This window comes from Herpailurus yagouaroundi, unplaced genomic scaffold (assembly GCF_014898765.1).
Source record: "Herpailurus yagouaroundi ecotype Mexico unplaced genomic scaffold, PumYag 196, whole genome shotgun sequence".
NCBI lineage: Eukaryota > Metazoa > Chordata > Mammalia > Carnivora > Felidae > Herpailurus > Herpailurus yagouaroundi.
The window spans coordinates 1,332,913-1,351,088 of record NW_024412427.1 but is presented as its reverse complement, the minus strand read 5'-3'; the positions used below and the strand labels follow the sequence as shown (position 1 = coordinate 1,351,088).

At 54.0% G+C, this 18,176-nt stretch overlaps 1 protein-coding gene across 1 annotated transcript in view; it reads right to left on the bottom strand.

Moving 5' to 3' along the window:
* Positions 1-18,176, bottom strand: part of CDH22 (cadherin 22) — an 82,959-nt gene that overhangs the window by 48,379 nt on the left and 16,404 nt on the right. The window contains exons 7-8 of the mRNA XM_040446789.1: positions 17,978-18,175; positions 9,371-9,665 (exon numbers count right to left, since the gene is read on the bottom strand). Coding sequence (XP_040302723.1) covers positions 9,371-9,665; positions 17,978-18,175 — 493 coding nt within the window. The remainder of the gene's footprint in view (positions 1-9,370; positions 9,666-17,977; position 18,176) is intronic.

Genomic DNA, 18,176 nt, shown 5'->3' with positions numbered 1-18,176 from the left:
CTATTTCCCTCTTGTGAGCTGATAGGAACAAGCATAGTACAATCCTACATCAGTCCCATTTTACAGATGAGGAAACTGCTATGCACAGGGAAGGGTGAAAATGTGAATTAATAATAAATGATAACAAAACCCACTATTATATATCATTATCCGATGATAATGATAGATTACATTTATTGAATAACTACTTTGTGCTAGATACTACGATAAGCCATTTACGTATATTATCTCATGGAATTTGCAAAATAAGCTTGAAGTAAGCTCTAGTAAGATTTCCCCTTTACAGACAGAGAAGTGAGGCTGAGTGAGATAATGAAGCCCTTTGTGCCTCAATTTCCTCATTTGTGAAATTAGGGTAGTATTACTCCCAAACTCTCAGGATCATTGTGAGAACACAAATAGATTTCCCATGTTCAGAACTGAGGACAGCGCCTGGCCAAGTTCACCTGGCAAGAGGCGGGATTCAAACCCAGGCCAATCTGACATCAAAACTCACATGTGTCTCGCCTTATAAAGTAGGAGGTCAATAAGAGTCGAAGTAGACAGGCAAGTGAGAGAGGGAAGAGCCAGAGAAAGGAGAGGGAGGGTAGAGGAGGGGAATGGCAAGGAGCTGCATTCAGGATTCTTCCTGCCCAACAGCTGGTTCAAGCTCAGACTTCCAGAGGCAGGACCGGGATTGGCTAGGATGAGCTGTCACTGTCGTGGTGTGCTTATGCCAGCCAGCTGTTGAGCTACATGGGGTCAAGGGCCTACAGGCTGGCATAGGAAGGGTTGCCCAAATGATTCTTGGGTAAAACAGGATCTCAGGGCCCAGGGTTCCATGTGGAATGTGAGCTATGGAAAGGCTGGTCCTTGGAGAGCACAGAAACCAGTGTTTCTCAACGTGGCTGCACATTAGAATCTCTTAGGAGCTTTAAAATAAAACTGATGCTGAGCCCCACCTCAGACCAATTCAACAGCGCTCTCCTGGGGTGGAGCACAGGCAAGGGTATTTTTAAAAGCTCCCACAGTGATTCTAAGTTCATCCCAGGCTAAGAACGGACGCCCTAAACCAAACCCCTGATTGAACTGATGAGGAAACTGAGTCATTGAGCCTTTGCTCCATGACCCTCCCAAAGTTCTACCATTAGTAAGTGGTAGGGAAGGACTCAAACCCAGGTCTGTTGGAGCCACCAGGCCACCCTCCTGGACTCACTGCACCTGTGCTGAGACCGGAACCTGGAAGGAAGAAGTAAGGGTGACACACGCCACCAAGTCAGCAGTGCTCCTCCCAGGCAAAACCAGCATGAGACAGCTGACCCTCCTGCGAGGAGATGACCCTGGGTGACCCTTGGGTTCAAATCCCACCACTTCCTCACTCTGTGCCCTTGGTCAAATCTTTCTCCCTGTTTGACCTCTTTCCTCACCTTTAATCTAGAGGACGCCCCTCTGCCTCTCAGGGATGCTCCGAGGACTAGAGATAATGGATTTACCCGGCTGCTAAAGCTGACCATGTAGCAGCGCTCAGTCGTTTATTCTTCTCTCCTCTCTCTGCGTGGTCAGAAGGTCTCTGGGGCTGCGTCCTCGGCCTGGAGTAGGAGATGCCTGGGCACCATTATCAGGAGCGGTGGGGGGACATGGTCACCCCTCATCTCTGGTTTATCTGGGTGACTCTGACATGGTTTGTCGTGGAGTCAGAATTGGAACCCAGGGCCTGGTTCCCAGGCCAGAATTCTTTCCTTTCTTGTCCCCTCAACTTGACTATCTGTGCTCTGGGACTCCCAGGAGGAGTCCCAGTTAGCTCAGGAAGGAGGTGGTGCTGTATGGAGGGGACTTTAAGGAAGTCATCCCCGCCGACTCCTCAGCTGCGTGGCTGTGGGAAAAGTAACCTGACTGGGCCTCAGTTCCCCTTCTGTGAAATGGAGGTAACACCTCCTCCTTCCTGCCTCCCTGGGTGAGGGAGGCCCTTTAATGAGATGAAAGAGAAGAAGCACTTTGGAAAAGAACAGAGTCCTCAAACGAGGTGACCAAGTGTCATTATTACCAAGATGTTTGTAATTATTACCATCCTGCCTCTTCCCTACCTCCCTTTGCTGCCCTGCTGGGCCTGGGGAAACCCTCAGCTCACATTTAGCTTCTCGAACATTTATAAAAAATGAGTCCCACCCCCTGCTCATTAACAACCACTTGTCGAGTCCCTGGGAACGTTCAGATTCCACGGGAAACAAACCCCCTTCTCAAACACTCCCTCCCAGCTCCCTCTTTGATCATCACTTATAAGGCCGGCTCACTGGGCTGGCCTCCACAGCTTTCGCCCGCCCAGCCAGGGCAGCCTAATGACTTGCTGGAGAATGCAGGAGTGTGGCTGCAGGGGAGGGGGATAGAGGGGTAGAGGGGGAGGGTGCGGGCCCAGAGACAAGTGACAGAGAGGGTGGCACTGAGAGAAGGGGCTAGAAAATGGGTCAGAGACCGAGAGACAAGGGATTAGAGGGGCAGAGATTCAGAGAGACGGGCAGCAAGAAAACTGGGGAAACAGATACTCCGACACGTGGGGAGAAATTAGGACAGAGACAGAGAGATGAGCAGCAGAGAGGCAGAGATACATAGAGACAGGGAGAAAGTGGAACACGGAATGTGACGGAAAGAAGTAGAAATGCAGAGATAAAGTCGGAAAGTAGACTCATATAGAAACAGAGACAGGCAGAGATACATATTAAGCAAGAGGAGAGTGGGAGAGAGTGGGAGGGGGACAAAAAGAAGCAGCAATTCTGGTTCCGTTGGACGAGGCTGCCCTATGTTGCCAACACACGTCTCCAGGGGCTCCAGTGACCTCTGCGACACTGTCCCCTCCCTCTCTCCTCATAGGTCCCAGCCACGGACTCAGCCGTGCAGGCAACCCTTGAATATTTGCGGGAGCCTAATCTGTCCCCCTGAGAGAAAGGACTCTCCTCCACTCCAGGGTGAGACCCTTGTGCCCTCTGTCCTTTCCGCGTTTAAAGGGGACCCTCTAGTAAGTAGTCTGGTCACCTTGTTTGTTTTGGGACAGAAACATTGCAAGTGTCTGCGATAGGATCCCTCTGCCTGTTGCAGAAAGCAAACATTTTTTTTTTTTTTTTTTTTTTTTTTTTTTGCTTACAGTTCAGTTCCATTCAGTCATCCGACATCTGCAGAGCACCCACTGTGTGCCGTACCCTTTTGCACGGGGCCTGGCCTAGAGACGGTGCTCGTGTTTGTTGAATAATTTGTTGATGGAAACGACAAAGAAAGGCAGGGATACCGTCTTCACCGTCCAGGTTCCCTGGGCCATGGGGACGACTCCCGAGGGCCAGGGCCTCTGCTCCTCTCTGCCACCTCTCCCCACCAAAAACTCTCCTGTCCTCTGCCCCCCACCCCCGCCCCCGCCGATCCTGGGTGGTGAGAGCCAGTGCCGTTGCTAGGCAAGGAGATATTGCACATATAGATCTTCCTGGACTTTAATTAAAAACATCTTCAGAAGTTGTCTCTGCAGAGGCCAGCGATTGATTCCTGGCTTGGGCCCGAGGGCTGCTGAGCCACACTCTCTCTGGCTGCAGACAGGACAATCGGAGGCTCCCAGCTTGCTGCTGCCCTCCCCAAATGAGACCCTTGGGGGACACACTGCCTCTTGCCCTCCTCCTTTCCTCCCTGCCACCGCCCCCCTCCCCCTAGCACAGGATTCAGCAGTCGGAGAGTACGTTCTTCCAATTTTTATCTCCTTCCCCTCATGAGCCTCAGTTTCTTCAGCTTTGAAATGGGCATGTCAGCACTTGACCCGAGAGCGCCCGGGGGAGCAAAAGGAGATCAGGGACGTGAAAGCGCTTTTTGCAAGCCGTCAAGGCCCTGTGCCTGGCTGTTTCCCACACAGGCTGAGGCCAGTGGCTTGGGTTCCGTTTCCGGGTTCTGGGTCCGGTTCTGGCCCCAGCTCTTACTCTGGAAACTCAGGCAAGTTACTTTATCGCTCTCTGCATTTATTTCCTCATTGGTTAAATGAGGACAGGAATACCTGCCCTGCTTATTCCCCAGGATTGTGAGGATAAAGGGAAATGGCTCTGCGAAAGCAGTGTTGGCTGACAGCTGTTATTTAGTAAATGTCCCAAGAAGCGTGGACTGTACTGCAAAACGGCCTCTTTTCCATCTATTAAAGATGCTGCTCACAGAGGAATTGGGATACGTGGAAAAACCAGCCATGGCAGAGCCCCTGCCCATTTCCACAGCCCACTGAGCCCCAGTCCCAGGGCCCAACAATGCCAATCCTCTGCCGAATGAGCCACCCCGGGGGCGCCTGGGTGGCTCAGTCGGTTAAGCGTCCGACTTCAGCTCAGGTCACGATCTCGCGGTCCGTGAGTTCGAGCCCCGCGTCGGGCTCTGTGCTGTCAGCTCGGAGCCTGGAGCCTGCTTCGGATTCTGTGTCTCCCTCTCTCTCTGCCCCTCCCCTGTTCATGCTCTGTCTCTCCCTGTCTCAAAAATAAATAAACGTTAAAAAAAAAAATTTCAAATGAGCCACCCCGTTCTCTTGCCTTTGCTCGCAGCAGACATCACTAATCGACTGCGGCGTTTTCTCCAGCGTTTGAACGAGGCCTCAGACTCCTGCTCAACACAACCCTACAGTCACTGCCAATTGACCGGAGTTGGCCCCAGAGACGAAACTGATCTGACACCACTTTGAGGCCAGGGGGAGTGTCTCGCTCATCTCTCCATCCCCACATACCTAGCAAAGTTGCCACGTACCCAGTAGGCACTAACACGTGTTTACTGAATTGAAAGCAATTGCTTATTTTTCTACCCCCTTGGGGCTATATATAAAGTAGGTGCTAATAAATGTTTGCTAAGTTAGGTGACTCATCTTTGCAACCCAGACAGAGCCAAGTATACTAGAGGCCTCGTACATAATGGGTGCTAATAAACATTTGTGGATTTAATTCAATTACTTATCTTTACATCCCCTGCAGTGCCCAGAATAAAGCAGTGGCTAATAGATGTGTGTTGGCTTGAACTTCTCATTTCTGCATCCTCAACAGTGCCAAGCATACTGTCTTATACGTAGTTGGCATTAATAAGTAGGTGCAGTTGGATCGTGCATGAAAGCCCTGCGGAGACTCGCTGTCCCCTGGCCAGGTTGTGACACTCGTGGGTAGGGGTCTGGTGCCCGCAACATGAAGCGATTGTCCAGTCCAAGTCTTTTCTCTCAAAACTCACTCTCTTGTTGATTTCATCCAGCCTCGACCTTTAAGTTCCTCCTCTCTGCTGATGACTTCCACAGTTGAATCTCTGACCCTGATCGAGCTCCTGACCTCCAGACTCAGAGATCCAACTGTCCCCTTGACAACTCCACTGGCATTGCTGGTAGACGTCTTAATGTTAACATGTCTGAGAGTGGAGTCTTCATTTTGTGCTGTAATCTTGCTCTTTCTGGAGCATTCCCCATCTCAGCATCATCCTTGCCTTGTCTCTCTTTCACCCCCCAATATCCAATCCCTCCCAAACCCCGTTGATTCCACCTTCAACAGGCATCCGGAATCCCATTCCTTCTTAAACCCCACACTCGCCTACCAATCAGCCTCTCCTCTCGCCCGCACGATCGCAGCTGCCTCCGCGCTGATCTCCCTACTTCCAAGTGTGTTCCCGAAAGTCTATTCTCAACATGGTGGCCAACAAGTCGGCCTTTAAAAGTGTAAGTTCGATCACGGCACAACCAAAATCCTTTCAATGGCTACAACGTCCTACGTGATCCGGCTTCCGTAACCTCTTCTGATCTCATTGGACACCCTCCCCTCCTCTCTTACTCCTCTCTTCACCCACACTGACCCCTTGCTATTCCTCAAAGGTGACAAACACACAATGCCTCAGGGCCTTTGCACTTGCTGTTTTCGCTGCCCGAACAGTCTCCCTCCAGCTTAGTGATTCTCCAAGTGTGGTTCCTGAGCCAGCAATAGCAGCATCGCCTCGGAATTTTTTAAAAATGCAAACATTTCTAAAAGCCCAGACCTGCTGAATCAAAAACCCTGGGGGCAATAGGGACATCAGTCTGTATTTTAACAATACACTGTAATGTGGGTGCACAACAAAGTATTAAACCACTGTTTCACATAGCTCCTTGGTTCCTTCAAATGTCCTCTTTTATTAAAAAAAAAAAAAGGCCACCCTGACTCCTCTTTCTAGAATAGCACTCCCCCAATATAATGCCCAGTTCCCTTAGCTTCACAGCATTTGGACCACAGGGCTGATGCTATATTGGCTTGTTTATTTCTTTCTTGTCTGTCTCCTTGCTCTATACGTATGTAGGTTTCCTAAGCATCCCCAACGCCTGGCACAGAGTAGGCACTCAGTAAATGTCTGTTGCGTGAACGAACCCCTTCGGTGCTTAGAAGAACACTTTGTGCCCAGAGAGAGGCAGGGGCTTGCCCAAGGTCACGTAGGGAGCCAGGCCTCCTGACTGTCGGCCGCAGGACCTGCTTCACCGCATCAGGCTCGGCCTGCCTGGCTGCCCCTCCTCAGAAGCGTGGCTCATCGGAGGCCCCCGGCACACTTCCCTTCCTTTTTAAGCTGTGAGCGGTTTAATTTGCGAGCGCCGCCGCCTTTCATGTCCCAAGCTGCGTCTCTGCTCCCTCTGATCTCCGAAGCTGCCCAGATCCTGGTGCCGCCTGTCGGGCCCGCCCTCCTCAGCCCAGATCAGGAGGCTCAGTAATTGTGACTGATTTTCAAAGCTGCCTGCAGTCTCCGCAAGCACCCCGGTGTCAGATTTGCTTTCCCTTCAAAAAGTTGCTCAAATGAAATAAACTAATTTAATTTCTGCTTCCTCCCTCCCCCTCCTGGGTTCCTTGGCTTGTCCGAGTTGAGTCCCAATGCCTGACTCTTCCCTGAGCTGAATGTCAGAGTCAGTAGGCTGGGAGAGGGAGGTGAGGCAGCACAGGGGCGCCTGAGGCTGATACTCACGAATCCACCCGGCGGTGGCGGGTGTGTGTGGGGGTGGGGGGAGGTTCTGCCTCCAACAATCTGGGTGACCTTGGATGTGCCCTTGCCCTTCTCTCGGCCTTGGTTCCCCCAAGTCTGACAGAGACACTGCCACTCCAACAGTCTGGGACCCAAGCCCTGACTTCCTCAATCACCGACTTGCTGTGTGACGGTGGGCACATTTTCTCCTCTCTGAGCCTCAGCGTTCCCATCTGTCCAATGGGGATGCTACCATCAGTCCTGCCATCTCTCAGAGTTGAAGTGGGAGTGAAGTGGTGGAGACCAGGTGGATGCCTCCCTCTGAGTCCCCTGTCCCCACCCGTTCTCCGAACTGTAGTAGAGGGAGCTTTCTAAATGCCCATCGCTCCCTTGCTTAAGTCTTTCCCAGGTTCGGTGCCTCCCTCAAGTCCTTCGGGTATGGTTCTTGCTTCCTTCTCCAGCCTCATCTCTTCCCACCTTTCTGGTCTTTTCTGGTCTTTCTGGTCCATTTGGGATGAAGCGAGACAGGGCCAGAGTCTGAGTGGGTGAGTAGGGGCTGCAGGACCAAGGAAGTCCAAGACTTGCCGTGTGACGGTGGACACATCACTGCCCCTCTGAGCCTCAGTTTCCCCCATTTTCAAAATTGATTTCTAGGTAATCACTGGGCTCTGAAAGTCCACGGGTCTTTGCTCCTGACAACTTTCGATTTATCTCTCCACCGAGCCCATATATTGAAGTGCCTTTCGCAAGGTACTCCGCTTGGCTGTCTCATCAGTACTTCCAACTCAGCACGATGGAAACCAACTCCTGATGTCCCTCCGTCCTCCAGACCTATTCCTCCAGCTGCTCCTCCCGTCTCAGTAAATGGAAATCCCATCAGTTTAATTGCCCAGGTCAAAATCTCGGGAATCATCCCCGAAATTGTCTCTCTCTCGCACCCCGCATCCCATCCATTAGCAAATGCTTTCAGCTCTACTTTCAAAATACACCTCATAGTCGACCTCTTCTCTATACCCTTACTGGTCCCACCTCGTTCCAAGCCACCATCATTTCCTGCCCAGGTAATTGCAATATCCTTCTCAATGGGCAATCTGCTTCTGTCCCTGCCCCACGGCCAGCCCCACCACCATCTATTTTTCACAGAACAGCACGGGATCCTGTTAAAACTAAGTCAGATTGTATCCGTCCTCTGAACAAGCCTCTCCACTCACTTCCCGGCTTGCTCAGCATAAAAAGCAAAGCCCCGACTATGGTCCACAGGGCTGCACGACCCGATCGCCTCTCCACTTCTCCTCTGGGCCTTTGCAGCTACAGTTCCCTAGGCCTGGAATCCTCTTCCCCCAGGGCCCATCCTTCACAACCTTCAGGCCTCTATTCAATGTCATCTCCTCAGATAAGCCTGCCCAGGCCGATGACGTGTGTGTTCACTTGCTTCCCGCCTGTCTTCCTCAGCCAGAAACTATCCTCCGTGATGGGGAGACTTGTCTGCCTTTTCAATGCCATGTTCTCAGTGCCTGGCACATAGTAGGTCCTTGTACATGCTTGTTAAGTGAATGAATGAATGCACTCAAACAGACACATAGCACGTCCTGTGCACGCACAGGCCTTAAGGTGCCGTTTGACCAGCCACATCTGGTCACTGCACACTCACGTGTGAATGCACATGCACACCAGGCATACGTGCGGACCTGCGCGCGCGTGTGTGTGTGTGTTTACAGCAGCCTGCACCCACATTCATGGCCTCCTGTAGCTACACTCTGGTGGAGCCCGGCCCGCGGAGGGTAACGTCTGTCTGCGGCTCTTGCCCGTGTCTCTGTAGGGGTGGCTGTGTCTGTGCGTCAGCTCCATGTGTGTGGGGGGCTGTTTCCTGAGTGGGGTCGTATGTGGCTGCGCTGGGGGTGAGGTCATGTCTGGTTGTGTGGCTAGGCCTCGTTTCAGCTGTGTTCGGCTCTGGCCGTTTCCAGGTACAGGTGCGCCTGCGGGCAGGTGCACCCGCGCCTGTGTAGGGGCTGTGGCCAAGGGCCGTGCGAGGTCTGCGTGAGGCTGAGCTCCGGGGAAGAGCCGCGTGCAGGTCAGCCGAGCTTGTAAGTGGGGCTGGGTCCGTGTGCGTGACTGCACGTGGGGCGTGTCCGTGTCCCAGGGTGTCGCTGCGTCCACACGTAGGGCCGTGTCCGTGTGGGGTCTGTGTCCGTGAATGTGCCCGAGGTCATGTGTGTGCCTTTGTCCAGGGGCGCAGCTGTGACCGGGTCCTAACTATGCCTGAGCCCCTGCGGGCACCTGGGCTCATGCCCGTACCCCCTGCCTGCCTGGAGCAGCGGTCCCTGTCTCTCCTGCCCCTCTAGGGTGTCAGCCGGTCCCCACAGCAGGCTCCCACTCAGAGCCCCGTAGCTCCCCTTCCCCCACGCCCTGGCTCAGCCCCGCGCCTCTGGAGCCCGCCGCCCACCTGTGGGTGAGAGCTCAGCCACGCTGCCAATGTAGGGGCCGTGCAGGAAGCGGGGCTCGCTGTCGTTGATGTCCTGGACCTTGATGATGAACTCCGACTCAGGCTCCAGCAGGCGGTCGGTGGCGCGGTCCCGGGCCTGAGCCCGCAGCGTGTAGAACGTTTTCTGCTCCCGGTCCAGGCGCTCCATGGCATGGATGTCTCCCGTCAGCTCATCAATCAGGAAGATGGTCCCAGCGCCCTCGCCTGAGATGGTATACTTGATGGCCCCGTCACCCTCGTCCGAGTCCGAATGGATCTGGGGAGGCAGCGGGGGGGGGGGGGCCCGCCCGCGGGGCGGGGGGGGGGCGGGCCTTGGTGCTTGCATTTCGAACAAGCTTCCAAATGGCTGTCTCTGACCTCATCCTGAGTTCTAGGTCCAACCCCCGCCAAACTCTGAGCCTGGCATGTGGTGGGGACAGGGAGCAGAGAAAGGGAGGGGGGAGGAAAGGGAATGCACACTGAAGGGGCACCTCCTCCGTGCCAGGAGCTGTGCTAAGCAATTCACGTACTTCTTTAAAAAAAAAAACAAAAAACAACCTGCTAGAGGAGGTTTTCTATCCTTATTTTACAGCTGGTTTTCTTTTTCCTTTTCCTCCTCAGGACTAGAGTCGTGGGATGGTCTGCTCAAGGTCAGACAGCTAGAGGAACGGATCTGGCCTCCGGCTTGGGCTTTCTCACTCCGTCGTCAAGCCTTCTGGGAGCAGCCCTCGGGGAGGAGGAGGCAGTGCGACGTGGCCCTGGCTAGAGCATCATCCCCCTGGGTGTCCCCACACAAGTCACTGCACCTCTCTGGGCCTCCCCAGTCACCTCCTCTGTAACACGTGGATCATACGGGCACCTCCCTCCTCGAGGTGCTGGGGGGCTCAGTTTAAAGTCCACAGAAGATATTAGCACTTGCCTGGCACCACGGGGCACGTGATATTTACCAGCCAACATGGCGGGGGCACTGCCATGGCATCGCAGCAGGGCCCTTGCTGGGCCAGGCAGGACCCTGTGGCTACGGGATGAGGGAGAGGTCCAAGATGCTGAGGCAACTGGGGCCAAGGGAGAGGAGAGAGATTATTTACCTTTCCACTATCTTAACGACCGGCTCAACTGTACTGGTGTGTACCAGCTGAAAATCAGCCCTACCAGAGACATAATAAGTGTCCAATAAATGGTAGCTATCGTTATTATTATATTATTTACTAAATGTTAGCTATATATAACTGGGATTTAATCCAGGCACTGTGAGGCTCCAAAGCCCAGGCTGTTTTCACTGAACTCAGATTTCTTGGGCAAGGGACCAGGAGGAAGGCTATTCTCCAAAACGGAAACGCCTAGGTCCCGATCCTCTAATGCCCAAATTTCTGAGGCAGCTCTAGGCACAGGGAAAATCATCCAATGAAGCTGGTGACCTTGGGGGGGGGGGGTCCCTGCCCCGCTCTAAGCTTCTACAGAGATTGAATGCGAATGACAGAATCCTTAAGGCCCCTTTCGGGCCAGGATGCCATGTACCCCAGCCCACTCAGCAGGATAACAGGTGCCAATGAAGTCTTCATGGAGAAGAACGAAAGCCCACCCCTTGCCACGCGGGAGGAACCCGGGTATAAATTCTGCTAGTGGAACTCTGTGTCTGAAAGGTGGATTATAGAAGTGCCATTTGGAAGATTGAATGGCCCATAAACATTTTCATATTTCATTAGCCGATTAATGGGCATCTCTCTCTTTTTGGCGAGTCTGCTGATTCTCAGCAGAAATTGCGGGGAGTAAATGGAGGCGTCTGGTGGAAACTTTCCGGGTCCCCGTCCTGTTATAGATTGCCCCAATTAATGCCCGTTCTGGGCTCCACCGAGAAGCCTTCTTCCTGTCCAGTTACTGTTAATAGATTTCTCATAAGTGGCTGGATTGTAAAAACCTCATAACTCAGTTTAATGCCCCCAATAAAATTATCTCAGGACGTCAGCCCTGAATCATCGGCAGTGCCGGGGATGAGAAGACCCGTCTCTCCTGTTTGCTGTTTATGTCTCCCTCCACCTTTGCCCAGGGGAGATGGGGAGAGGAGAGGGTCAACTCGTTCCGTCTGCGAGTGCCTCCACGCACTTTCCAATCGGACGTGTTGTCTGCTTGTTGTGTCAGTGAACGTTTCTGAGCCGTGTGGTGGAACAGACAGCCTGGGGGGTGATTCTTAACAGCTATCATCTAAGTAGTTTGCAGCTCTGCCCTAGGAAATATATTATTCTCCCCATTTCTCAGATGAGAACACTAAAGCACAGAGAGGGGAAGTCATTCGCTGTGTCACACAGCTAAGTTCGGGAAGCCGATCTCCTGATCCCATCGCTCACCCACGCTGGGATCATGGGCTTGTTCATGTTTCCTCTCTGAGTCCGTTCGTCCACCTGAGAAACTAGATCAAACCCTTCTGACACAGGTGCAGTGAGGATTAAAGGAGAGCACTTCATGATGACCCGAACCCTCTGTAGATCATCGCCGCCTTCCCTTTCTGTCCCCTGGCTCTCTATCCTGTCCCTGCAGACCTTACTTGCTTACATGTGAACTCAGACTCCGGGCAGGGATCACTCACGAGTGACGGGTGGGGAGGAGGGAGTGGAACCCAGCGGCGATGTCACCGATGTCCTTCTGTGAAGAATGACCTGGGGCTTACGCGGTGGCCCAGTGGCTACCCTCCGGGGACTGCAGAGTCAGACCGAGCTGAGTGACGTGAGCCAGAACCAAGAGCTCAGAGCTGCGGGTTTGGGCCTGGCTGGGGCTGCCTGCCCAGCCTGCCTGGGTCCCAGCTCCGGAGTCAGAAAGTGCACCTGGGTCTCCATCCCAGACGGACACTTCTCAAGACTCTCGGTTGTGAGTGGAGGCTGGAGGACAGTGCTCTTATGTACAGAGTGCCTACTATGTGCCAGATGTGTTGTGGGGCCTCTGTAGAAATCTAATTCCACGATGGAATCAGATGCACATCAATGTATCCCCCTTTCCCAGGTGAGGAGACTGAGCTGGGCTTACATCTGTTTGACTCCAAAGTGCAGTTTGTCCGTCTGTGGCCCCTGCGAATCTGTCAGCCTGGCTGGAGGAGGGGGCCCGGACACACACCCCTTCTGCCTCGTCCCGGCCCCAGTCACAGGCGGCCTCTCTTTCATCATTTGGGAGAGGACTGCACATCACAGATCAGGAGAGGTGACGGGCTTTGGCTTCAGGACCGGCCACCGGAGTAGCCTCTCCACTGCCCTGCTGCGTGGCCCTGAGCCAGAAGCTGCCCTTCTCCTAGCCTCAGTTTTCTCATCCGTAAAGGACACGCTGTTGCTCCCCTGCGCTCCAAAGATCCATGAGACAATGTGTGGAAGCTTCTGGCACATGGTAGGTGTTCGATGCAAATTAGTCTCCTTTTCCCACCCCGGTCTCAGGAGGGAGTAAGGGTCACCCTTCGTCCCCGTCTCCTGACACAAGACCACAGGCTGAAATCGTGACCTGACGGAGAGACAGGGGCATCATCTAGTACCTTCTAGTACCGTCGTCTGCCTTTAATGTTCGTTTTTGAGAGAGAGAGAGAGAGAGAGAATGAGTGGGGGAGGGGCAGAGAGAGAGGGGACAGAGGATCCGAAGCGGGCTCTGTGCTGACAGCAGCGAGCCCAACGCGGCGCTTGAACTCTCGAGCCGCGAGATCATGACCTGAGCCGAAGTCAGATGCTCAACCGACAGAGCCACCCAGGCGCCCCCTACCTTCTTGTCTTTTAAACCTAGCTTGTTTTCTCCTTCAGGCAACCCTCTGAGGTGCCCCCCACCCCCACTTCATCCTGCGCACGCTCCCCCCACTGCTCCACACTTCCCCAAACACCTCAGTGTCGCACATCTGTCTCCCCAGCTGTCCTGAGCTTCAGGGGTGTGGACTAACTTTGATTCATGCCCGCTGAACTCCCCATGCCTGGGCCTGCAGAGAAAGTACGGGGGAAGTGAGAGAATGGAGTGTGCGCGTGTGCATGTGTGTAAGAGTATATGCACGTGTGAGTGTGAGACGTGAACGCCTTGAGGACCAAGCATGTGGCTGTCGTTCCCATCTACCCAGGACCCAGCACACAGCCTGGCACCAAAACGTATTGAATAAATGAACACGAAACATACAGCTGCCAGTAAGACTTCCCAGCTGCCTTCTGGGATTTCTGGAGGATCCGATCACTGTTAAACCCCAGGTGGAGAAGAGCCACCAGACACACGTCTAGACCCTTTACCGTAACCTCACTGATGTCTCATTATGATCTTGTGAATCAGAGGTTTTTCTCTCCCTGCTGCACAGATTGGCAAGCCGAGGCTCAGAGAGGGCCTATATTCCACCTAAAGTCACACAGCTAACAAGAGGCAACCCTGAGGCCTCACTCTGCATCCTGGGTTCTTTCCTCCACGGCCTCCTCCTCCTCGAGTGTGGACTGGCCCAGAGGAAATTCCCCCTCCTCAAGCCCCAGCCCTTGATCATAAACAATGTGGAAAACACAAGAGTGATGGCTTCTCATCCCGGGGGGAGCTGAAAAATGGGATTTATGAGGCCATTAATTACTTCCTCCTAATTAAATCAAAATTAAATGCGAGCAGAGGTACGTTTTCCTTATTAAAGACAATTAAACGGACAGCGCAGCTACGCAAATAAAACGAGTCCAGGATTTAAACGGAAAGCAAATCAAATAAAAAGCCTCCCCCCCCCCCCAGAATGAGGGGGTCTGTTCACGCCTGTGCTTCTCGTAAACCAGGAGTTCATCAATTTTCTTTAAATATTAGCAACTTAATTAAATCTGCTCTCCTCCCCGCTTTAATCCTGCTGTATATCTAAAATAGATCTCACCGCCCACAGGAGTTGGTCATAAGTGCTGACCCCATAATTCTATCTTTTTTTTAAAAAAAATTAAAAAATCCTACAAAATCCACATCCAGCTGACAGAAGCCCCGGGGGAAATTACAGTTCGGAAAAGGGATTAGTCAAAGTACCCAGATTGTATGGAAATCTGGGAGGTTGATTTGAGGGTGGGTGCTGCGGGAAGGTTCCTGGAAGAGGTGGGCCGGGCTGCTGAGGGGGCAGGACCACGGAGGGAGCCGCCGGTGCGGGGCCTGGGTGGCGACCACTACCCGCTACGGGGCCCCGGCGGTTCCTGCGGGTGCCGGGTGGCGACAGGAGTCTGGCAGTGAGTGATGAAGAAGGCGCTTGTAAAATAGGTTACCGTTGGGCGCCCGGGGTTCACTCGGCGGATGGTGCTGTTGCTAAGCTACCTTTGGAATTCGACAAGGACGGATGCTCCCAGCGGCTCCCTGGGGCGGGGGACCGGGAAGCAGTGAATTCACGGAAACGAGAAGTCCTTGCTTCCCAAAGAGCCAGAGAGTGTGGTATGAGTGTGTGTGTGTGTGTGTGTGTGTGTGTATGTGTGTGTATGCGTGTGTGCACATATGACCGCCCACACGAAGGTGGGGCTCGGCTGGGAAGGAGACAGGTGGTTTTTAAAAGTCCAAGCTCATGTTCTTCATATTCCTATTGAATACGGAATATTCAGAGACCACCTGCCCCCTGCCCACCCCCCTCACCCCCCGCACCGCTTCGTGGTGAGAAAGCAGGACTTCGGGTTGCCAAGAAGGCTTTCGGGGTTTGGGGCAGGGGTTTGTAGTGTTCTGTGTAGCTGGGAGGCTCGAGGTGGTGGGAATACCAGGCGAGACCTCTAATAATAAAAGCTAATACGGAGCACATGCCAGGTGCAGGTACGAGCTATGCTAGGTCCTTGACATATGCTAACTCGGGGAACCCTCACCGCAACCCTTTGAGGAGGGGATAGTAACAGCCCGTCTCAGCAGATAAGGAACCCAGGGTTCAGAGAGGTTAAATAACGTGCCCAAGATCAGAGAGACAGTAAGGGGCAGAGCTGAGATCCGAGCCCGGCTGCCTGGCTCCAGCCGGCCCCCTTGAGCCACACGCTGTATGCTGCTTTTCCGAAGAAAGCGTGCTCTGGGCAAATGTTTGCAAAGGGGTGGAAACTCTCTCTCCTCCCTGCACAGAGGTGGGCTCTGGGAATAAGAGAGGGGGGCTCGGGGTGAAGATGCCGGAGGGGAGGATAACACCGTCGTGACAGCAGTGGGGATGTTGGGAGAGGCTGCCTCAAGGAGAAGGACACCGGGGCGGGGCACGGTGCTTGGCTCACAGCCAAGGGCAGTTACACTGCACTGGGCCCGCAGCTGGTGTCGGGATATCGGGTCTCTTGGGTTGGTTTGGTCACCAGGTTGCTAGGTGACCTTGGTATGATGTTCTCTGCCTCAGGCCTCAGTTTCCCAGCCTTATAATGAAGGGACTTAGTAAGGTGACAGACGGTGTTTCCTGGAGACAGAGGTAGGGTTTCCACGGCATGCTAATGGCTCGCCTCGCCGGATGCAGTGCAAAGTGCTGAATCAGGGGTGGGTTTCCTTCATCCTTGCAGGACCTGGGTGGCTGGGGAGGCCTCAGGGCCCCAGTGGCCGGGCAGACAACAGAGCCCAGGTACCCGAGATCATCAAGCTGACGTTTAGGCGGATGTGTCCGAGCCCTTCTCCGTCTCTCTGGGGTTTTCCTGGACCCAAGTCCATCTCCCAGGCCTGGATGTCTGGGAGAGGTTTGGAGAATGTCTGGGAGAGTGTTTCAGAGGAGAATGAGGAGGAGACAACAACGAACGTGCGGCAGGCTGAACACCGAATAGGCTGTTTTCTTCCTTAATCCTTCCAACAACTCTAGGACGTGGGCTCTTGTAGCCGCCCTTTTACAGATGAAGACACAGGTTCAGAGGGGTGAGATAACTCGGTCAAAGTAATATGGTTCACGGGTTGGCAAAACCAGGCCCGAAACTCAGGTGCGTCTGGCCCCCGAGCCTGCCTTCTTAGCTTTCCTCACCATCAGCTACGGCCCGGACGGTACTGGTTCCTTCTTCCCCACCCCCGACTCCATTCTGCCAGCCCCGCCATCTCACTGCCCTGGCTGGGAGTCAGGAGTCCTCGGCTCTGCCACTAGTTGGCTGGGTGACCTTGAGGCCACGTCTGGAGGGAAAGTAGCCAAGGACCAGGGATTACTGTGTCTAGACCCAAAGAAAATCTAGGTTTCTTGCAAGACAAACCTAGAGATTTACATCAAGGCTTTCCTCCCCTCCCTGATCCCTGAGCCTCTGAAATGAGCACGTTGGTCAGTCTCCCAATTCTCAGACTCGTTAAGCACACAGGCAACTCCAGAGTTGGTCTCTTCCCCGTGTCGGCCGACCAAAACTTCCTGGAAGGCTGACCGGCCTCAGCAGAAACCAGAGAACTGTACCCTAGAAGCAGCTTCTGCCTCCATATCTCAACTGCTGACAAGCCTCTGAATAAGCCAGCCTCCTTCAGGCCTCCAAGTCTTTGCAGAGGCTATGCCCTCTTCTTCATCAGCCTGATGAACTCCTACTCATACACCAAAACCCAGCTCAGGTGTTTTTCTCCTCCACGAAGCCAGCCAACAGATACCATTTGTTGACCGTCTGCTCAGTGCAAGGTGCTACCCTGTAACGTGTTACCAGAGCATTTCTGCTATTCCGGGGAGCCTCCAAATGGCAGAGGCTGGATCTTACTAGCCTCTGCCTCTCCAGCATCACACCTATGCGGGGCTAGGGATTGGAAGGGCTGAACAAAAGTCCTTCCCAGCTTCATACACTCCGAAGGCACAGATCCTTAGCCACATTCACGAGCATTTACTCAGGGAGTTTGAGAAAGTCACTTTCATTCATTCTTCATTCATTCATTCATTCATTCAATGAACAGTTTGCGAGCAATGTCTGTGCTGGATTTAACAGTAAGCAAAACAAATAGGGTCTAATAGGAAAAACATACATGAACTGCATAATCAAACAAACACATGCCTAATTAAGTGCTATGAAGGAAAGCTATGGAGACCTTGGAGGGCACATGACAGGGAGGGATGGCCACATACAGGGGATCTGTCCACGCCTGGTGTGGTCAGGATGGCTTCTTTGGGGACGTGGCATTTGAGTGGAGACCTGAGGGTCAATACAGTGTAATCAGCAGAAAGAGCAGGACCGACCTGTTGCGGGGGAGGAAATCACCCAGGCAAAGCGGCGGGGGCAGGACTGGGCGGGGCACTGTAAGGACCAGCGGGAGAGCCCTGGGGCTGAAACTCAGAGGAGTGTGGCAGATGGGGCTGCAGGGGGAGCCAGATCTCTGTGGGCAACGGGACGAAATTTGGACTTGACCCCAAGCGCGTGGGAAGCTATTGAAGAATTTTAAGCAGAGTGGAGAGAATACGTGTGTGACACGAGCAGATCTGCAAACTTGCTCCTGCATTCTAGATGCAAGACGGGGGGGCCTGGGTTTACCTACTAGCACTCTCCGAGACGCACCGGGGAGAGGGACCGGAGGAGGGCGTGGGGCAGGGGAGGGAAGCGGCGCGCAGGACCCAGTCGTCTGCCCCAGGCGGGGCGCGGCTGGGCGGAGGCACCAGGGACTGGGACGGGGGTTAGGGGAGCTGGGGTCCCTCGCGCCTCCCAGTGGGTGTCTCCGGGGTCCAGGGCGCGGGGAAGCGGGTGCGGGGGCCCACTTTACCTTGCCCACGTACAAGGGCTCGGTGCCCGTGTACTCCTCCACCACGAAGAACTGGTTCCACACCCAGCCGCGCTTGACGCGGCCCGCGCCGGGCGCGCCGTCTTGCCGAGCCCCGGGCGTCGCCGGCGCGGGTGTGCCCGCCGCCCACAGGCGTCCCGGCAGCGGCGGCGGTGGCGGCAGCAGCAGCAGCAGCAGCAGC